Raw genomic sequence first — 21,167 nt, 5'->3', positions numbered from 1 at the left:
TTTTCTGCTGACTAAAGTTTAATTCAATAGTTCTGTCCACAGATCTTTCTTTTCTCTGTAGATTTAGACATTATCTTTTCTATTTGGAATTAATGAAGTTTATTATACTATTCTGTTTTTTATGTATGTTTGGAAATGTTCAGAATAAAATGTTTTAAAAATCAAAAAAGAATTAGCAAGTGCTAGGCAGTGTAAAATATTGAAGGGATACTTTATTCTATTTTCTTGACCAGTGTTAGAACGCTTTCTAAAAGTCATTTCAATATGTTATTATTTAAGCATGGATGTTTCCTGCACTGGTGGAATCTTTACCTTCTCCTAAACTGAAATCTTTTGCATGAGATTGTTGTGGCAAAAGCTGCCATCTATCAGTAATGATTTTGTGGGGCTTATATTTGCTTTATTCAATAATTTCACTGTAGATGGCTGGTTATATCCTTATGATTGACAGAATGCTGAATGTTGTCCCTTAAACATGGAAAAGAGTGTTCATTTTTGTCTTTTGATTTAAATTTTAGGGTTTGAGTCAAACTGCTGACATGCAGACGAGGGAGGTGTTGATGAAATTGACAGGAACCATAGAATCTGAGGGGCCTAATCGTCACCTCTATGACTTCACCGGTACCTTGCACTTAGATGGGCAAAGGTGTCAACTTTCTTTATTATATTATTGTTATTATCATTATTATTTTTAATAATGTGACTAAGAGTTACTGAAGCTTTGGAAAAGTTGTTTGTTTCCTAGTCTCATAATATTTGAAAACTATAAGATTTCTCCATATTTAGCTTAATTCTTAGGCAAACTCTCTACCAAGTGAGCTACAACCCCAGCCCCAACTGAGCTTTTCTTGAAAAACTATTTCAACATCAGTTTAAAACTTCCCTTCCATTTAAACAAAAGTGATTTGTTAAAATAACTTTATTTATTTATTTATTTTTTATGTGGTGCTAAGGATCGAACCCAGCGCCTTGAAAGTGCCAGGCAAGTGCTCTATACTGAGCTACAACCCCATTCCCCAAGAAGTGATTTTTGACAAGAGCCCAAGGGCCTAAGATGAAGTTCCTAGTAGGGGTCTGTTCTTCCTATGTCCCTGTGACCTGCTGAGCAGAACAAAAGGTTTTAGCTATAACAAACAGAAAAAGCAGGAGAGATACCTGAGTTGTTTAACAGTCAATAAACTTGTACGAGAAATTTATCCTTTTTTTAAAAAAATATTTTATTTACATTTTAGTTTTCGGCAGACACAACATCTTTGTTTGTATGTGGTGCTGAGGATTGAACCCGGGCCGCACGCGTGCCAGGCGAGCGCGCTACCGCTTGAGCCACATCTCCAGCCCCCCCCCTTTTTTTTTGCTAGCTCTCTTCTTAATGGAATTTGTTTGTATTTTATAATTTTTATTTTTGCAGTGCTGTGGATCACACCTAGGGCCTCCCACATGCTAGGACCCCAATCCCCTTTTGTTTCTGGAAAGTTGAATGAAGTAAATTGTTATTCTTCCTCTATAGAGTATTCAGTGCTGGATTGTCTATATTGTGTTGTCCTTGTCTCATGGTATTTGTTTTATTGTCTGAGATGTTGGGGTGCAGTCTCTATCTGCTGCCCTTCCTTTATCTGCATGCTCCTTATTAGTGCCTCCACAGCCTGTCAGGTGCTCCTTTTTATTTCCAATAGACCCATGGCTGGGAAGGACCTGTTCATAGTAATCAACCCAAAGCAAACATGATAACTAAGTGCACTTGCTTGTTGATTGTCATTTAATATGTGTAGCCAGTGTACATAGCCCCCTTTTGAATTTTTAAATTATCACTCATGTCTTTATTTGATCATTACATTATCTTTGACAAATTTGATATGATACATTTATTGCTTATTTTTTTTTCTTATTATAGTCTATAAAATAAATTGGGTTTTCCAAATGAATAAGCGTCTGGTTGTTATTTTAGCTCTTTCTTTTCTAGGTATTTTGTTTCACAACAGGATTATAAGAGACATAATTCCCTTTAAAACTTCATAGGAAAAAATAACAGCCTCTTTCTCCATAGTGATGAGTGAATAAAATGGACATTTTCGTGGGTCTTTTTTTGGTAGATTAAGCCAAAGGTAACATTTATTGATCAAATTTGACTGAAGGGAGCATTTGCTTTATTTGGGGTTTACATTTAAGGGGTAAGCTCAAACTTGTCTTGTCAGACTATCATTAAACATCAATGTTGTTTCTTACTTTTAGCCCTGTTGCCCTTGGGCCTGACCAGATCTTATTAAGAGGTACACAGCTTAGAAATACTCAGTGGGTCTTTGGCGTAGTTGTTTATACCGGACACGACACCAAACTCATGCAGGTAAAATGTTTCTATGCTGAAAAACAATAATAATTTTAGTTTGTCTTTGTTCTTACTTATTTCCCCCCACCCCCTTTTTTTTTTGTTTTGTTTTGTTTTCATTGAGTGGAAAGTTTGAAATTGCATTTAGGAAGCTCAAGTTTGTCTTTCAACCTAAATTAGGAAAGAGAGTGCCTGAGGTAGTTTCTTCTGGATTTTCATCTTAACAGGTACTTGTTACCTCTTGCCTGAAATACAGATGGTCTTTGTTTTATAGATTTAAGAGGGATGAATGATTCTAACTTACATTGTTTTCTGAACTTAAGTGGGGATTAGCTTTAACCTTTTTTTTTTTAATTTCTCAACTTCTTTTTACCCCAGTTAAACAGATTTCACAGAAGATTTTTATTTAGCTGAATTAAAGAACTTATGCTTAGTCTTCATATACCAAAGGAAAATATTCATTTAAAAGAATTTTGCTCTTTTTCCCTGTTAATTTTTTTAAAAAAATCTCATTGGTGAATTGATAGCACAAATTATATTATGACACATTTGATCAGGCAGCTCTTGAAATTCCACATCAGTAGTGCCCCTCGTGTCATTTCTTACATGCCTTTGGTATCATTTGGGATTATTTTTTGCTAGTGGTAGCTGTTAATGAGAATTGACTTTTCCTCTTGTTTGCCCTTTCATGTAACTTATAAAGCACACATTCGGCTGTGTTTCTTCATTTAAAAAAAAAAAATATGGTGACTACCGTGCACCAAGTCTTATGTTAAGCCATATAGATACAATAATGAAAAGTCTAGTCTTGCTCTCTGGGAACCAGGTAGAATAAGGAGTAGTATGGAATTACAAAAAAGAGATGTTATAAAATGTGTTGTTACAAAATCCTACAGTTGTATAAAAAAGGATCCTATGCCCAGGTTTCAGGTGTCATTTGACTGGATACTACAAATAATTCTTGGGCAGAAACACGTTTTAAATAATGCATTAGAGGAAGGGAGATTGGTGTGTTGATCCATTCCTTGAGGTCAAATGATAGGATGAGAGCATTAAGTATTAGAATAAATGGAATGATAGACCCAGAGCCACACCTGCTAATTGATCAGTGAAGACTGGGAAAGGAATTAGGATTAGAAAGGTGGAGACACTCACTGAAGTTGAAGAGCATTGTTGAAGCTGTTGCCTGACTGATGGTTAAGTGTGTAGGATACTCATCTTTGAGTCTCTGAAGCTGAGTGTTTCTGTGTGATGAGTCCTCGGGTTGAACCATGGAAATGGAAAGATTAAGCTAGAGCTGTAGATGGTCACTCAGTACTGAGCAGTAAGGGACTGACAGGCTAAATTAATGGGTCGTTGATGTTGCTGTGATTTTGAAGGTAGGATGACAGCAAGGTTGGGGCAGAATGGAATTCCATGAGCCAGGTGCGGAAATCCTCAGTGAGAAAGGGGGAGAGAGAGGTCAGTGGACCTGCTGCCGGGAAAGGCAGAATATAGTGCAGCCAACTGGCGTGAGTTTTACGAATGAATTTGTTAACGTGGCATTAGAGGAATAGAAATCCAGAAGCATTACCAGGTCTTCGATACACATACAGTGAACTATCTCCAGATGCCAAGGGATGGAGTCTTTGCTGAAGTATCTGTGCTGTGGAGGAGGCCCCAGTGAAGGTGTGTCCTCCACTGGGTAAGGCAAGGAGCAGGAGGAGGACCGAGGGCAGTTTCAGTCACAGAAGGGTAGGACGCTAGGCACAGTGGAATGCTCACAGAGATTGTGTGTTGGATTCCATGGCAGGTAGAAAAATGAACAGTTAGCGACTGCTGGAAGACAACTCTAGCTGGATCAAGATTGTTCTGCCTAGCTGAGATGTGTCCCATTTACTCCTCCTGCTCGGGCCTCATCTATCCACAGAGGCTGATTAGAAAGCTTTCTGAGCAGTCTGTATGCAAAGTCTTTAACTTGGTGAAGAGCTGATTGCTGTGCCACCAAGCGAGTAGCATTGAACTTCTGCAGCCCAATGACAGTGACCTTGGCGAGCACTTGGAACTCTAATAACCAAGATCACTATTCCTATTATTTTGTGATGAAGTGATAAAGAGATCATGGGTGGCAGGGCCCCGATTCTAGTTTTCAGCTTGTGCACATCACAAATCCAAGCACACTCCAGGCTTCCTTGAGAATGGGGTCACTTTGTAGGGTATGGTACTGTTTTCTAGATCATACATCGGTGATACAGCTTTCTAGCTAGGGTCTAATAGTTATTTGTACTTTAAAACATTCTCACCATCTCTTTAGCTAGCAAGGTGTGCACCAGGTAAGCCCATGCAGTTTGTAGCCCATGAGTGGGAGAAGCACTTTCCTTTCCCCTCAATGTGACAAACTTCTTAATGAGGCTTATTGCTCGAGTGAGTATAGAATGATGGAAAGCCCCAGAAACATCTGTGCTCCTCTCACTGTGCCTTTAGGGCTGAATCAAAAAGTAAAAATAATGAGCTTTTAAAAGAATATGATATCACACACATAGCTGGAAGCCATCCTGTCTGTGTAATAACATTTTTTTTTTTGTCTGTACTTGTAGTACTTGACCACAGAGAGGAACTCAATTTCTTTAGGGTTCTTTTTCTTTCTTTTTCTTCCTTCCTTCCTTTCTCTCTCCGCCCCCACTTTGTTGTTGTCTTTAAACTTTTAGGTCAATGCTTTCTACTGTTGAGGGTTCCCTCTGTTAATGCTTAGTGTAGTTCCATGTAGAAATCTTTCAATCTACCATTTCTGTTGGTTGATTTAATGGGAAAGAGAGAAATTATCACCTTAATTAGAGCAAAAATTAGTATCAACAAATCATGCATTACTCTAAACAATTCACACATATTAACTAATTTATTCTTCAGTATGAGGAAGGGAACTATCCCTATTCTTATTTTATAGCTGATGAAACTGAGGCATATTGTATAAATACGTAACCCAAGCTTAGAGATGGAGTTGGGATTTAAATCCAAGCAGGCAAACTCCGAAGTCATTGTTTCAACCAGTATTCTGTGGCCCACTTCTTTATAAGAAATAAAATATGTGAAATTCAAGTCTTAATTCAGCTTTTTCAAAATACCATTTGACCTGTTTTTACTTAAAACTCCATTGCATCAAAGTAGCAGTGTTTTTTAAAGAATTTTATAGAACTTGTGATTCCATTAGGAATTTAACATTAAAAGTTCATCATTCCAAGAAGAGATGTTCAGGGCTTGGGGCTGAATGAGCAGAGCATGGCTTTTCACAAAGTGCAGGTGTTGAAGCCTGATGTTTTGGGGTCATTTCTGTTATGTTGGATATAAGATAAATTTTTCCTAACCCTGTTAACTATCTGTAGTTTAACCACTGGAAAAGATCAGAAGTCAATAACTAATGGGGTCCTAGAAATGAGGTTAATTGTATTTTTTTTCCTTCCTGTTCATTCAATGAATGTTTATTAAAAATGATAAGATCATATTTAGTTTTTAAAAGATTAGGATAAACAGTCTTGGAATGGGCCTGCTGGCTGTTGCTGGGAGACCAGATGGGGACGTGTTGTACCAGTTGACCTTTTATATGGTATTTGATTGATGATAAGTTGGCCTTTACTAATGGATTTCCATTTAGAGTTTAAAGGAATTTTTTGAAAAGCCTGTAAAGGACAAATAATTTAGAGAACTAAAGAGAAAGAGGAAAAAAAAAGTATAAGTAGAAGAAATGATGCTGTGTTATTTAGATTTCTAAAGGACTCAGCTTTTCAAAATCCCAAGTATAACAATCCCCAACTTCCCTACCACCAAAGAAAGCTATGGTGACAGCATTACAGTATTTCTAGGTTTGGTGGTAGAATTCAGATAGAGTCCAGTGATATCATGGCATGAGATTCTCTCTGAATCTTAGGAGTGATTTGCCTCTTGTTTTCATCTCAATTTTAGTTTTACATTGCAACTTCACTTATATTCTTTCTGAAGACATTTCCATCCTAGCTCTCTTTCAATGGTCAGAGAGATTGATGCATTTCTGTGTTAGTTAATGCATTATAAGCTTCTCTGTCACCCAGTCTTTGCAAATCAGTTTGGCTTGTGGAAAGCCAGGGCTGAAACTCACGGAAGGAGACTTGCAGACTGAAGCTCCAGCACCCACCTCACACCATGCAGTTCGTGCCTTCTGGTTTAATGCAGGAATTGCCTCACCTCCAGGAATGGATTATCATAATTAATTCCCACCTAGATTTACTTTCCTCTGTCTTTCCTCAGCCATTTGTATTATTGTATTTTTTTTCCTATTGCGACTTAACAAACTCCCACAAATTTAGTGGCTTATAACCCCCCAAGTTATAACCCCCCACTTCTGTAGGTGAGAAGTTGGATATAGGGTTCACTGGACTAGAGCTTAAGATGTGGGCTGCTCTTCTCTGCAGGACCTGGTGGGTGTCTGCCCCTTACCTTTCAGCCTTTGGAGGTGCCTGTTTTCTTTGGCTTGTGATTCCTTCTCTCCATCTTTTAAGGCAGCAATATCGTAGCTCTCTGACCATCTGTTGTCACCTCTCCCTTCCGAGGACCCTTGTGATTAGATTGAGCCCATTTAATTAATTCAGGACACACTCCCTATCTCAGAGACTTTAATCATATGGGCAAAGGCCCTTTTGCAGCCAGCACAGAGGCACGTGCCTACAGTTCCAGTGGCTTGGAAGTGTGAGGCAGGAGGATCTCGAGTTCAAAGATAGCCTAAGCAAAAGCTAGAGGCTAAGCAACTCAGTGAGACCCTGTCTTTAAATAAAATACAAAACAGGGCTAAGGATGTGGCTCAGTGGTTGAGGGCCCCTGAGTTCAATCCCCGGTACCCCCTCCCCACCCCCCCAAAAAGTCCCTTTTGCCATGTAATATAACATATACATGTCTAGGGATTAGGATGAGGGTATTACTTTCCCCACAACAACTACTTTCAGAAATCATCAAATAAAATGACTGCAGGTGTGTAACTGTCTTGCTCAGGGTGTTTTATTGACTTTCCCACTGCAGAGGGGATTTAGTCTTAAAATTTGTGCCTGAAATGCCATGATCCTTGACTCTAGCTTTAATCTCTCTTCCCACGCTCACCTCCCAACACTGGCATGGGCTCTAGCCTCATCAAGAAGTTTTACCTTCCTGTCTGGGTTTTGCTTATGATTCAGATTTCTCCTGTCCACAAGGCCCTTCCTAACTTTTCCTTCTCATTTCTTGTTTACAGTTCTCCAAGTGAATCTTTAACCATCCATTTATTTTTACACCTATGAATGTTTTATTTTGCATTATTGATGTAAATGTCTTTGCGTATATCTTCTTTCCTCACATTTTTATCTAATGGAGGGAAAAATATATCCTTTAAAAATCTCTCTCTGTATATTTATTGTGGAGCTGTGTCATTACTTTGAAGGTTCTCTCTAGATTTTTTATGGTATAGACTCTCTAAGTGTCTCTTGAATTAGCAGTATTCTGATTTCTTTTAAACTGGACTTAAATCATGTAGAGTCTCTTGTGTTCCATGATAATGGAAGTGGCTAATTTCATACTAAGATGTAGTCATTGTGAGTGTGGAATGAATCATGCTAGCTGTAAATTCAAGAGCATGATATGCTTTCAAATTTCATTGGTAATTGGAAATTCATTTGGAAAAGAAATTGTCTTTTATTTTTCAGGTGTTGAATTTGGTTGTTTTACTTTGTTTTCTCCCAAGTGTGCCCACAAGTCCGTTGTGTGACTCTCATTGACTTTAATGCTGTTTTACAGAATTCCACCAAAGCACCTCTCAAAAGATCAAATGTTGAGAAAGTAACCAATGTGCAGATCCTGGTGTTGTTTGGCATCCTCTTAGTCATGGCCTTGGTGAGCTCAGTGGGGGCCCTGTACTGGAACGGGTCTCATGGTGCAAGTAACTGGTACATCAAAAAGATGGGTAAGTGTTGGGGTGGGTTGCTCATTGAAATAGGACAAAAGCACCTTTGTAAAGTCCTTCCAGACCTGGTCAATCAATGTTTGTTGGCTGGGCCATCCTTCTGTTTCCTCTGGCTTATGCCATGAAGCGAAGATGGGCACATTTGGGGTTTGTTTATACTCAAATGATTATTTTTAAGCAATTTAAAAATTTATTTTCTTTGTAGTTGCTCTCAGGATTACAATGTATACCTTGATTTATTGTAATCCATTTTTTTATTAGTACCAACTTAATTTAAGTAAATAAGGAAATGTCACTCCTACTACACCTTCATTTCTTCCCCTTCTTGTGCTATTATTATTACAGGTATATGTTACCAATCCAACAATACAATGTTATAATTATTGCTTTATATTACCTTATGTCTCTTAAAGAAGCTAAAAGGAAAAAGAAAAAATAATTTTATGGAGATGTTTTATATTAACTTACTTACTTGCTTACCATTTCTGATACTCTTTTTCTTGTGTATTAGTTATTGGCAGGTTATCATTTCTTCATGAACTTTTATACTTTCATATGTATTATATCTGCATATAACACCAACATTGCAGTTCTATAATGAAATTTTATCATTTTTTTAAATCCAGAAGAAATCATAAGTGTATGTAATTATAATCTTTTAGAAGTACCTATATAGTTTTCTTCACTGTCATTCATTGTTTCTTTATATGGATTTAATTTCTGTCATTTGTTTTGTTTTTCATCCTAGAGAACTTCATTAAATATTTCCTTGAAAGTGGATTGGCAACAAATTACTCCAGTTTTAATTTTAGAATGCCTTACTTTCTTTATTTCTTGAAGGATAGTTTTGCTGGATATAGAATTCTTATAGAATTCCGATTGACATTGTTTTTTCCCTTTCAGTACTTTGAATGTGACATCTCACTTTCTTCTAGCTTCCATTGAATTGATTAAAAGTCTGTTGTTAACTGTATTTGTGTGTGTGTGTGTGTGTGTGTGTGTGTGTGCATGATGTGAGTCTCTTTTGTTGCTTTTAAGATTCTGTCTTCAATAGTTATGTGTTTATTCTGTTGTTTGAACTTTGTTGAGCTTTTTAGATGTGCAGATTAACTTTTTTTCTTTAAATTTGGGAAGTTTTCAGGTATTATTCAATATTGCTCTGTCACATTCTCAGTCCTCTTTCCTACTCCTGCCATTATGTGTATGTTGGTATTCTTGGTGTGTCCTATAGGTCTCTGAGGCTCGGTTGATTTTTCTTTTTCTTTTGTTTCTCAAATTAGATAATCTGTGTTAACTTCTCCTCACATTTACTTATTATTTCCTCAGCCAACTCAAGTCTACTGTTGAGTTCCACTAGTGATTTTTTTCATTTCATTTATTGTATTTTTTTCATTCCAGAATATCCATTTGGTTTTTTTTTTAGAAGTAACTTCCCTTTGTTAATATTCTTCATTTGAGAAGTTGTTGTAATCATGCTTTTCTTTAATTCTTCAGCTTCCTTTAGTTATTTGAATATATCTTTGCTTGGTCCATTATTTGAAGTCTCCTTAGTTTCTATTGCTCTTTTTTTTTCTTCTTTATTTACAAGTTTCATATTTTTTTTTGTTTTTGAAAACTGGGTATTTTAGATAAAATATTGTAGAAACTCTGGGTTCTGATTTCCTATTCTTTCCGGGGCCTGTTGTTGCTGGATTTTGTTTAGTTTTTAGTGACGTTTCTGAACTAATTCTGCAAAGTCTTTTTTCTCTTATAGTATTAGTCACTGGAATTACTGCTCTATTTCATTTCTTTGATTTTAATTTTAAAATTATTTTTAAATATACATTGGATTCAAATGCATTCACGGATTTGTGCGACTCTCACTACTACCTAATCTTAGAATATTTTTGTTTCCTCAGAAAGGAAACCAATCCACATAAGGCAGTTCCTTACCTTATTTTAAAAGTCTGGATTCTCTTGGGTCTGTAGGGCTTGCTGGTCGGCCAATGACTGGTCTTTAAGCCAGGAAGGAGTCTATCCTTTGTTGTTTGGTCTGTGGTTGATTTAAGGTATATCCCTGACATTTGGGAAGATTAAAGTGCATCCTACTTTCATTTAGGGACTGGTAGCTCATGAGTGCCCTTTTTGGTTTCACATGAATAGACACAGCCTTGCACATGGATATGACTTTTTACCTTATCAAGGAGAAATGTACTCTTAGGAAGGCTTCTTTGGCTATATGTTTCCCTGAATATCAGTGCTAAGTTTCTAGCTGGTTTCCTGTTTTGTTTGTGGAGATATTTGCTTTCCTTGATTTGTCACTGAGATCTCTATTGTTTTTGATAGTGCCCTGGGCATGGCCTTTTTAACACTCCATTCAAATAACATCAATTCCTTGAGTGTGTTCCTGTTCTGATAGCCAACCCTACTTGGGGTAGCAGCCTGCTCTGCCCTGGGATAGAATTTCTGCAGCATGGAGCTCCGGGTAGGGAAGATGGGCACTGGTAGTCATCCTGGTCTATCCCTACCACCCAACTGGAACAGAATTTAAGCAACATGAATCTATAGCTCTGGGGGTGGAGTGGAGAAGTAGTTTTTTGAGGGTTTATTATTATTCCTATCTTTCAATATATTTAGTTTTTAACTGATTAAAACAATTTTAAAACTTTTCTAATTATTCACAAAGAAAACTCATACACATACACTTTTAACTTTCTGGGAGAACATTTGTTGCCACTTTACAAATGTGGGACATGTGACCGGAATTTCAGTTGTAGTTGGATCACAATCCCTTGGTATTGGTGCTTAAACTTTGGGTTTGGACCAAACTAGCCTCAAATGTGGAGACTGATACTATGTGTGCATATTAATTCCACAAATGTCACAGTCTGGGTACATGTATAGCATTGACACCATATTGGTATACAGGCTTTGTGGGAATTGAATACCGTTTACATTGCTTGAGTAATGTCAAACTCCAGCACTAGCTGCATGATTTACAGTGGAACAATGTTCTTTTTGTCATATTCATAACACTTTCTGTCTTGTTCTTATGATAGCATCTGAGTAACCTTGACAAAAGCCAGCAGACTTAACATTTTCATGGTCACTGTTGGAACTTTGACTTCAGTTCCTAATTGACTCTGCCCTTTCTTATCTCCTTTTGATGTTTTTTTTTTTTTGTTAAACTTTTTTTACATACAGGTGGGGGTTGTATTTTTTATGGAGCTCTTCTATTTCATGACTTTGGACCAGAAGTTTTATGGTTTCTGGAGCTTTGAGTTTGGCTTTTTCCCTGAATACACTCTACTTTTGAACACTATTTATAATAATATTAAACATTTTGAGTTAGTATTCAAAATCAGAAAATTTCAATTTCTTTAAAAAAATTAAAACAAAATTAATTTTAGGAAATTTTTTAAACTTTAAGAAATGATTTATTAACATGTAATCTTACTGTCAGACAGATATTCATTTCTAAGCAAATTCTATACTTTAGGGGCATCTGTGTGTTGGGACTTAGAGATCCTATTTGGTGAGTCCAAATTCTACATTTGAGGAAGAAAGGCTGTCAACTGGCTAAGTGGGGGTGAGGGTGGTGGGAGGGTGGGTCTGCTGGCCAGCTGGTGACTACTCATTTTATTCTTTCCTAGCACTTCTTTCCATCACAACCACCGTCCAGAACTCCATATCTTAATCAAACCACCATTTGATTTAATTTCTTGGTTCAAAGCTCAGTACTGTGTTTTAGAGTTGTTACAAATTTCTAATCACTGGTCATCACCTTCTGCCTTTCCATTAAAAACCTGCTGTGTTGGTTCCTGGGGTGCTCCACAACCTCCTCTTTAACAGCTGTGTCCTGCTGCATGATCACGTGGAGGGGCATGCTGTCTCTGCTCCATCCATCCCCCACCACCTCCTAGGAGAAACCAGCTCATAGTGACAGAAATTGTGTCTGACTTGTCTCTGTACTCACAATTCCTGCAATAGAAGATGCACAACAGCAAGCACTTTTAACTTGGATCTAAATAAACCAATAAGCAACTTTCTTGTCAACATCTTTTAGAAAAAATTCAAAATAACAAAAATGAAAAGAAACTGAATAGAGACAATAATTAAAGCTATACAAATTCCTTGGTTTTCTTCCACAGAATCAAGCTCGGATAACTTTGGATACAACCTATTGACGTTCATCATCTTGTACAACAATCTTATTCCCATCAGTCTGCTGGTGACTCTTGAGGTTGTAAAATACACACAAGCCCTTTTTATAAACTGGGTGAGTATTAAGGTGGAGTTTGGGCTATTGGAGAAATGCCAACTACTGCTTTCTAATTCTCTCTTGAGCCTTTGTCACTTAATTGAGCTCCTAGAAAAGGAAGAATGGAGTCCATTTATGACTAGGTCTGACGGTTAAGTCGTCCAAATAGACAGCTGGTAAGGGTTCCCCTGAGAAATGGGGAAGACAGGGTGCCTACCCATTCACGGGGTTGTTGTAAAGACTAAGTGAGATAGTGGAGGCAGGATGCTCACTGGGTGCTTGGTATCTGGCTGCAACTGGTGTGGATGCTTTTAAAGTCTCATTTACTGCCAAGGAAATACACTCTTAAGTGTGTTTACTGTAGTGTTCATTATTCACCAAAATTCATTGTGAAAGTAAACTTGAACTTGATTGGAGGGATAGATTTGTACATGTGTATGTGCTGGGAATAGACCCAGGACCTTGTGAATGCTAAGCATTGCTCTATCACTGAGTGACATCCCCAGCTCTAGAGTAGGGATTTTTTTTTTTAACTGGATTTTCATGGCCCTTAAGCACAGGACTTCAGCAGCCAATATTTGCAGATTAGACACATTTATGTGTATTTTATTTGGTCTTCACAGGATTCCTGTGAATGAGGGACTAATCAAGCTCAGAATCCTGAAGAGTTGGTCTAGGTCATGAAAAAACTAAACTTTCTGTATATAAAAGACCATATTTTCCTTCTTAAATTCTGAAGTTTCTGTATCTTAACAGTCACTGTTTTCACCTCAAAATTAAAAATCATATTTATATTAAAACAGAAGGGTTTTAAGGTACCTGTTGGTAGCTTCTATGTTAATCTGAAAAAGAATCGTTGGTACATATTTTCCAAAGTGTGCTTTCTCTCTCTTTCTCAGGACATAGATATGTATTATGTAGGAAATGACACTCCTGCAATGGCCAGGACCTCAAACCTTAATGAAGAGCTTGGGCAGGTGAGAACCTCTTTGAGAACTTTGGGTGGTAGTGGTGGAATGAGCAGGAGAGGAGACAAGTGTTAGCAGAACAACTATGGAGAGGTTTTGTAAGAACAGATACCTGTGACTGTGGCTAGGACGTCTGAAGAGTTCTATGGTATCTGAGAGTATTAACAAATACAAATTTCCTTTGCCTTTGACTTGTTTTTCCTATCTTTTGTCACATAGAAGTTACCTGCAAATAGAATAGTACAAAAACATGGTACAAAAAATTATAAGAATAAAAATTTGAACATTTTTTTAAGTGTTTGTTAGGAGCCAATGACAGGGAAAACAAGGATCATATAACCAGATACTGGGAAACCCCATGAAATGTGGGGGAGCTATTTGAAGGTTATGTGTTCCTCACATGTTTACATTTTGTTTGGAATATTCCAGAGAATCAGTGTCTTTCTTGCCTTCACCTAGAACTCTTCTTTCCTCTACTGAGTTGTATTTTGACTTATGTCTGTTGCTTACATTGAAATCACAGCAGTTGAAATTTGAATGCACCGCAATTAAAGATTATGATTTCGCTTTATACATTGTAAACTTCCCAACCACCCTATGAGGTGGGTGCTGTCATTCTATAGATGAGAAAATGAACACCTTACTCCAGGATCCCTGGATTAGTGAATGGCCTTATGCTTCCCTGCTCAGTGTAAAGTGTCTCCCACATACTTTGTGTCCAACTGGGAAGATGCAGGTGAGATGTCTCAGTGATGAGAAGGCTAGAAAAAGTCTTGAAGCCTTGGTTGGAGGTAGGCGTTCTTTCCCATTCTGCAATGGTTTTTATAGTTTTGTTTGTTTCCAGAAAGTCAAGGCTTAAATTTGTGGGCAAAATCTTGTGATAGATTAGAACTTTATAGACAAAAATTGAAGGTGTTTCTTTGATAATATATTTCAAATCTACTTGGAGATCATAGCAGATATTTCTACCTTTTCTTGAACTGTTCATATTCACATCCATGCTTTTAAATTCTTAGTATTACAGGGTGGGTTGTGATTTAAGAGAACATCCCTGGCACAGAGCACAAATCCTCCCCAGCAAGCCAGCGTCTCTGGCTTCCCTCTGCCCACCTGTGTTCCACTCACACAGGTGAGGGATAGTACCCAGAATGGGTCTCTGGATACTTTTTTTTTTCTTTTTTTGGTATAGGAGATTGAACCCAGGGGTGCTTAACCACTTAGATTTATCTCTATCCCTTTTCATTTTGAGACAGGGTCTCGTTAAATTGCCTCGAACTTACGATCCTCCTGCCTCAGCTTCTCAAGTCCTCGGAATTACAAGTGTAATCGTGCCACTGCAGTTGACTCTGGATCTTGAATTTTCACTTTTTTAAAAAATTTGATACCTTATATACAATCAGAGATATGATAAATTGTGGTATAAAGGTGTATTAAGAATTGTAATGCAAAAACTAAAAAAATACATAATAAATAAATAACTATAAATGAATTAAACTTACCAGTAAACAAACAAACAAACAAAAAATTTTGATATACACTGTTTTTTGTTGTTGTTGATGGACCTTGATTTCATTTATTTAGATGTGGTGCCGAGAATTGAACCCAGTGCCTCACACATGTTAGGCAAGTGCTCTACTACTGAGGAACAAACCCAGCCCTCACTTTCTTTTTTTTTTTAATCTTACATTCTTTCTTTCTACACTAGGTTTGTCATTAGTAAAATCATACTTTGATAAGAATCTCTGTGTTTTTGGTACATATCAGACTACTTTTGTCTTCTTTTTGAACGCTTCTCCAGTTTGCTAGGCAAGAGTCTGTCTTCTATGTTCTCATAACAGTCTTTCCCAATATAGTAATATAGTAATATAAGAGATGTGATTAGTCATGTGGTATCTGTTTCTTTATGGAGACTTTTGAGGCCATTTGAGAATAGAGAATTACCCTGTACAGTGGGTTCTCACATCCACAGGTTCTGTATCCAGGGATGGATCCAACCTCAGACTGAAAATGTAGTTGAGTCTATGATGGCTGTGTCTGTATCTAACATGTACAGACTATTTTTTCTTGTCATTATTCCCTAAACATACAGTATAACAATGATTTATAATAGCATTTAAACTGTATTAAGAAAGTCATCTAGAGATGATACAGAAAGGAAGCATACTGGAGGGTGTGCATAGGTTTTATGCAGCATTGTACCATTTTTTATAAGGGACATTCCTGAATTTTGGTATCTGTGGGGTTCCTGAAACCCATCTCCTGAGGATACCAAGGGATGACCGTATGGTCTTTAGTTGCCTTTTTCAGTTTAACACAGTGCTCAGAATAGAATTATTTTTGGGTTCCATAAAGAAGCTCTGAGAAATGGGAGGTTTTAAAGGACTCAAGACACCTAGGGTGATGGGGGAAAGTTTGCATAGGGGAGAGGTTCTGAGTTGGAACCTTTAGTATCAATTAAGACTCGATAGGGTGAGTGATAGCAAGTCTTGATGATTTCTTATTAGGAAATTTTCACTTTTTAACATTTTGATATTGCTTAATTCTTTTTAAAAAAGGCAGAAGGCAGATCCTATTCTACTTCTATACCTCCAGACTTGATGTATATAAAGCTTATTTGAAACTTACTGTTTATATAAGCTAATGAAATATTAATTACCTGCATTTGGTCAATATGCATTGTATACATATATTGAAGTATCACACTCTACATCCCTGAATATGTACAGCTATGTATTAATAAAAAATTTAATAATGTTTAAGGAGACAGAAATGCCAGCTACCCTGATTTGATCTCCTTGTACTTTGTGTACATGTATCAAATTACACATTGAACCTCATAAATGTGTACGGTTAAAATAATTAATAAATGTTAAAGAACTTACTCATGAATAGAGCATAAATTGCCCTTAGTGTAGTAATTTTATATTTGGACATAACATTTGACTATTTTAGGGAGATTAACTAATTTTTCTATACTTGAATGAACGACATTTGGTTGCTTTAAGAAATAATTCTCAGTTTACTTGTTTGTTTTGTCATTAAGAAAAAGTATCTGGACTAGGGTTTGAATTTCTGGGAGTTATCTAGCATCCAGCAACACTCTTGACCCCTCTGTAGAAAACCACTGAGAGATCAGTTTCCGCTGGGGCCATTGTGTTAGTCATCCATCCTCACCAATCCATAACATAATTCCCAGAATGACATGTAGAAGGATGTTGCAATCTCCTGGACAGATCCTTTATTTCATAGATGTGAAAACTGGGCTAAGAAGGATAAGGTGACTTCTCCATAGTCTACATGACTAGGTAGTACCCCAAACCTACCCTAAACTCTCATGTCTCATAGCCAAGAGTTCTTCCTGTCTTTCCCATCACTAGCCTGAAATAGCCTAACCAGCCTACCACATTTGCATTTGTAATTATCTCTTTCACATGAAGTTAATCTTGTGAACATGGCTGCATCTCATAGGTCTTGTTGACCTACTTAGTGATGTCCCTTTTCGCCTTTGTGTTTGAGAACATCATGTATTTGAGTCTGTAAAACCTTCCATCTTGGAGGTGATATAATCTAAGATGCATGCTGTCTTCTTCATCTGCATCTGAATTGTGATAGTGATTGAGAAACTGCAGATTTGTCTTATGCCTTCGTAATCCAATTGTAGGGTGGACTCTTCAGATCTGCATACTATATTAGGGTGTGGCATCATCTTCAAGAGTGAAATGCATCATTGAGACACTGTGTGGCAGGACTTCAGATTTGTCTTTGAAGTGCCAGAGCTATTATTGAAGCTTCCTTTGCACATTTCTGTGCAGTTTGCCTACAGAATTAGTAACAGAAAAGGTTTGCAGTTGGTCTAAGCATTAAAGCTATTGTTTGTTATTAATTTACTTACTTTAAAGAAATCTACTCATTTAAATTTGATACACCGTGTACGTAGGTATGTCAAATGGGTTCTACTGTCATGTATAACTCAAAAGAACCAATAAAAAAGTTTAATACAGATTTGAAAAGTATGGAAGAGAAGATTTCATTTATTGGTCTTTGCTTCTTATTACTCTCCTGATGTACATTTCTTTTATTCTTTGATTTAGGTAAAATATCTTTTCTCTGATAAAACTGGAACTCTTACATGTAATATCATGAACTTCAAGAAGTGTAGCATTGCTGGAGTAACCTATGGGTAAGTGTGTTTGAAATTTTATTTGTATTCTTCCTACAAAATAAATTTACCTCATCAAGTATCTTGACTTTCTGATATATAAGGAATTTAGATTTGTAGTTATTGTTAAATGTATCTAAAACTTGATGGATCCCAAAGGGAACTTTTAAAATTTAAAATATGATTTATTGCTGTAAATATTTGCTTAGTAATGTTTTGGGAGATCGCTCAGAAAACACAGAGTCTGAATTGAAACAAATTAGAGAGCTTTATTATCTGGCCAGGGTCTACATGGCCAGGAGCTGCCTTCCACAGAGACTGACTCTCTTAGGGAGAACAGCAATTTCCTGGCCTGTGTCCTGAGAATTTAAGGATGAAAACCACAACTCAGGGACTTTCCTTAGCATCATACAAGCAAGCCAATCACAGAAGCTAAAACAGCAGTTAGCAGAGCCTGAGAGCCCCTAAGCAGAACTAAGGACTCCCTTGGGCAGGTGTATTATTGGGTTTTAACACATTTAGGGTACAAACGGAACTTAAGAGCCCCTAAGAAGAACTAAAGACCCCCCAAGGTGGGCATACAGTTTAGGTTTCAGTACATTTGCAGGGTACAAAGTACACAAAGCACAGCTCTTTTGGGGGACACAGCTTATGTGCTGATTTCCCAGAAATGGCCCTTGCTTGCAGGAATAGTAATGGAGTCACTTTAGCAATGCTTACTTATGTTGGCCTATAGCAATTTCGACTTAATATGACTGTTTCTTAACTATTTCTATTTTGTAACTTAACCTATATTATCTTAACATTTATTTATGACTATTGTTAACCTATGCCCCCCCACTTATCAATTTTATTGTCTATATCTTATCATTAACATCTTTAAGTCTTATGTCTGTGTACTATATGAGACTATATGCTTATGTTTCTGTATTGTTATTTCTTAAAACCAAAACATGGGGCTGGGGATGTGGCTCAAGCGGTAGCGCGCTTGCCTGGCATGCGTGCGGCCCGGGTTTGATCCTCAGCACCACATACCAACAAAGATGTTGTGCCCGACGAGAACTAAAAAATAAATATTAAAAATTCTCTCTCTCTCTCTCTCTCACTCTCTCTCCTCTATCACTCTCTCTTAAAAAAAAAACCGAAACATGTTTAATTATCTTAACATTAACTCTTGTCTTTATTGTTTTATCTTATTAGTCTATATTTATTAGTCTATAGTTTATGGCTTATCTATAACCTATGACTTATCAATAATCTATAAAATCTCTTATAAAACTATACTGATTAATTTTGACTATAACACTAAGAAATTCAAGGGACTCTGTAAATTTATATATATAATCTAATAATTATAAATTTCTTGCTCATGTTTTGATCTGAATGCCTGTCTTTTGATCACAGTGTTGTGACTGCTCTATTTTCCCTCTCTCTGGCAGTCATTTCCCAGAATTGACAAGAGAAGCATCCTCAGATGATTTCTGGTAAGTAGATTCCAGCACTTCTTGATGCTGGAAAAGACTTTAGAATATTTTGATATTAGCATTTATTATATGGACATCTTATATGTAAATAAGTTATATATATATATATATGTTATTTCAAAAATAAAAGTTATATGTATGTGTATATAATTATGTACATAATATATGTGTGTGTGTGTGTGTGTGTATATATATATATATTTTTTTTTTCCCCAAAAGAAAACTAGATTAAGATTTAAACACAAATACCACTTTGAAAGTCCATATTTTCAGACCTTTTAGCAAAAATATCCTGCCGTTGGCCCAGTACTTCCCATTTCCTGGAAGTAGACAGCTTCAACTTTTTGGCTTTTAAAAAATATCCCTATATTCAAAATAATATGTTCATACAAATTTTTAAACTTTTCAGACATTGTTGGACTTGCTAGCATGGAAGAAGTTTCAGCGTCTGCTGCTCTGTGTGTGATCTGTCTGTCACTTGCTCTCTGGTCTCTCTTTCCTAGCCTTTGGAAGCACTTAGCAATTTCTGTATATCCTTAGCATATACAGAAAGGGTCTGTATATCAACCAGGACTAGGCTGGTTTTTCTTATTATGTTGAACTAACTAGGCTTGTTTTTCTTATTATGTTGAACATTTAATGGGTGACTAGAGAACCATTTCTGTCTCTGTATTTTCTTTTATTAATTTTTGGTAAGTGTCCTTGCATTGTGTTTCTTTGATAATTTTCTTCCCCCTTGATCTTTCTGTTCCCTTGGGTTTCTTGTTAGGCAGATATTCAGCCTCTGGGTTGATTTCCAATTGTATCATCTCATCCTCCCATTTTCCTTTTTGTTGTTGTGGTTGTTTTATTTTCTGATTCGTTTTGCCTTCTATCCTTCATAGTAGTCTTCATGGGCTCTCACTTTCAGTTTTCAAGAGCACTCTTTTGTCCTTGGCCTCGCACTGTCCATTTCCTCTGCTCTGTTCTCCTATGTCCAACCCCCACCACTTTTTGATTTCTTAATTTTGTTTTGCTTTCTTCAAAAGTCTGGTGATCAGGCTGGGGCTGTAGCTCAGTGGTAAAGCACTTGCCTCACATGTGTGAGGCACTGGGTTCAATCCTCAGCACCACATAAAAATAAATAAAGATACAGTGTGTTCATCTACAACTAAATATATATATATATATATATATATATATATATATATATATATATATATATATAAAGCTTGGTGATCATTGGATGTGTGCTCATTTATATTTTATTCTAATTATACAGAATATAAAATTGCCCATTTTCACTATTTTAAGACCTCTTTTAAGGGGAGTTTTTATTTCAGAACAAAATTAGGAAGGCACAGAGATTTCCCATATGATTCCTGACCTCCCCTGTTAACAAAAGCCCTCCCATCACAGTGGTACATGTATTGCCATTGGTGAACCTATGTTAGCACCTTGTAATCATCCAGAGTCTCTACTTCACATTAGGGTTTACTCGTGGTGCTGTGGGTTTGGACAAATAAATTATGACATGTATTCATCCTTATAGTATCATATAGAGTATTTTCATTGTCTTAAGAATTCTCTGTTCTCTGCCTATTCAGTCCTCCAACCCTCATCCCCCACAACCTCTGATCTTTTTTTATTTTCTCCATAGCTTCACCTTTGCCAGAATGTTTAAGTTGGAACCATACACGACTCAGCCTGTTTAGATCAACTTAGTACTGTGCATTTAAGATGCCTTCATGTCTTTCGTGGCTTGATAGCACTAATTCATTTTAGAAGTGAATAATATTCCAGGTTCAGGGCTTCTCTAAAGTGTGAACTTTTCATTTCTTTCTGGTTGCATTGTCTGACTACATGATGAAGGAAGGCTCTAGCATGCTGAGTTCCTCAAGCAGATTTAGAAGCATCCTGTCTTCTGCCCTCCCTGTACCTTTCAGGAACTCCATGCTGCCATTTTCTCACCCTTTATGGGGTTTTCCTGGGGGGTCAACTTGCATTTTAGATGATCTCCTTTGCAAACCGTTGGCTACTGTTTGCTGTATTAAAGTCTGATATCTGTTTGTAGTTAAG

The 21,167-nt window shown here is 36.8% G+C and overlaps 1 protein-coding gene across 1 annotated transcript in view; it reads left to right on the top strand.

Annotated features, from left to right (window-relative positions):
* The window catches only part of LOC308642263 (phospholipid-transporting ATPase IB-like), a gene marked incomplete at its 3' end in the record, with an annotated part of 217,400 nt that overhangs the window by 187,736 nt on the left and 8,497 nt on the right, over positions 1–21,167 (top strand). Inside the window, exons 8-12 of the mRNA XM_081281107.1 lie at positions 519–646; positions 2,230–2,341; positions 8,093–8,258; positions 12,389–12,516; positions 13,398–13,475. Coding sequence (XP_081137233.1) covers positions 519–646; positions 2,230–2,341; positions 8,093–8,258; positions 12,389–12,516; positions 13,398–13,475 — 612 coding nt within the window. The remainder of the gene's footprint in view (positions 1–518; positions 647–2,229; positions 2,342–8,092; positions 8,259–12,388; positions 12,517–13,397; positions 13,476–21,167) is intronic.

This window comes from Spermophilus citellus, assembly GCF_964194105.1.
Source record: "Spermophilus citellus genome assembly, chromosome: 1".
Taxonomy (NCBI): Eukaryota; Metazoa; Chordata; class Mammalia; order Rodentia; family Sciuridae; genus Spermophilus; species Spermophilus citellus.
This window is presented reverse-complemented; position numbering and strand designations above follow the sequence as displayed.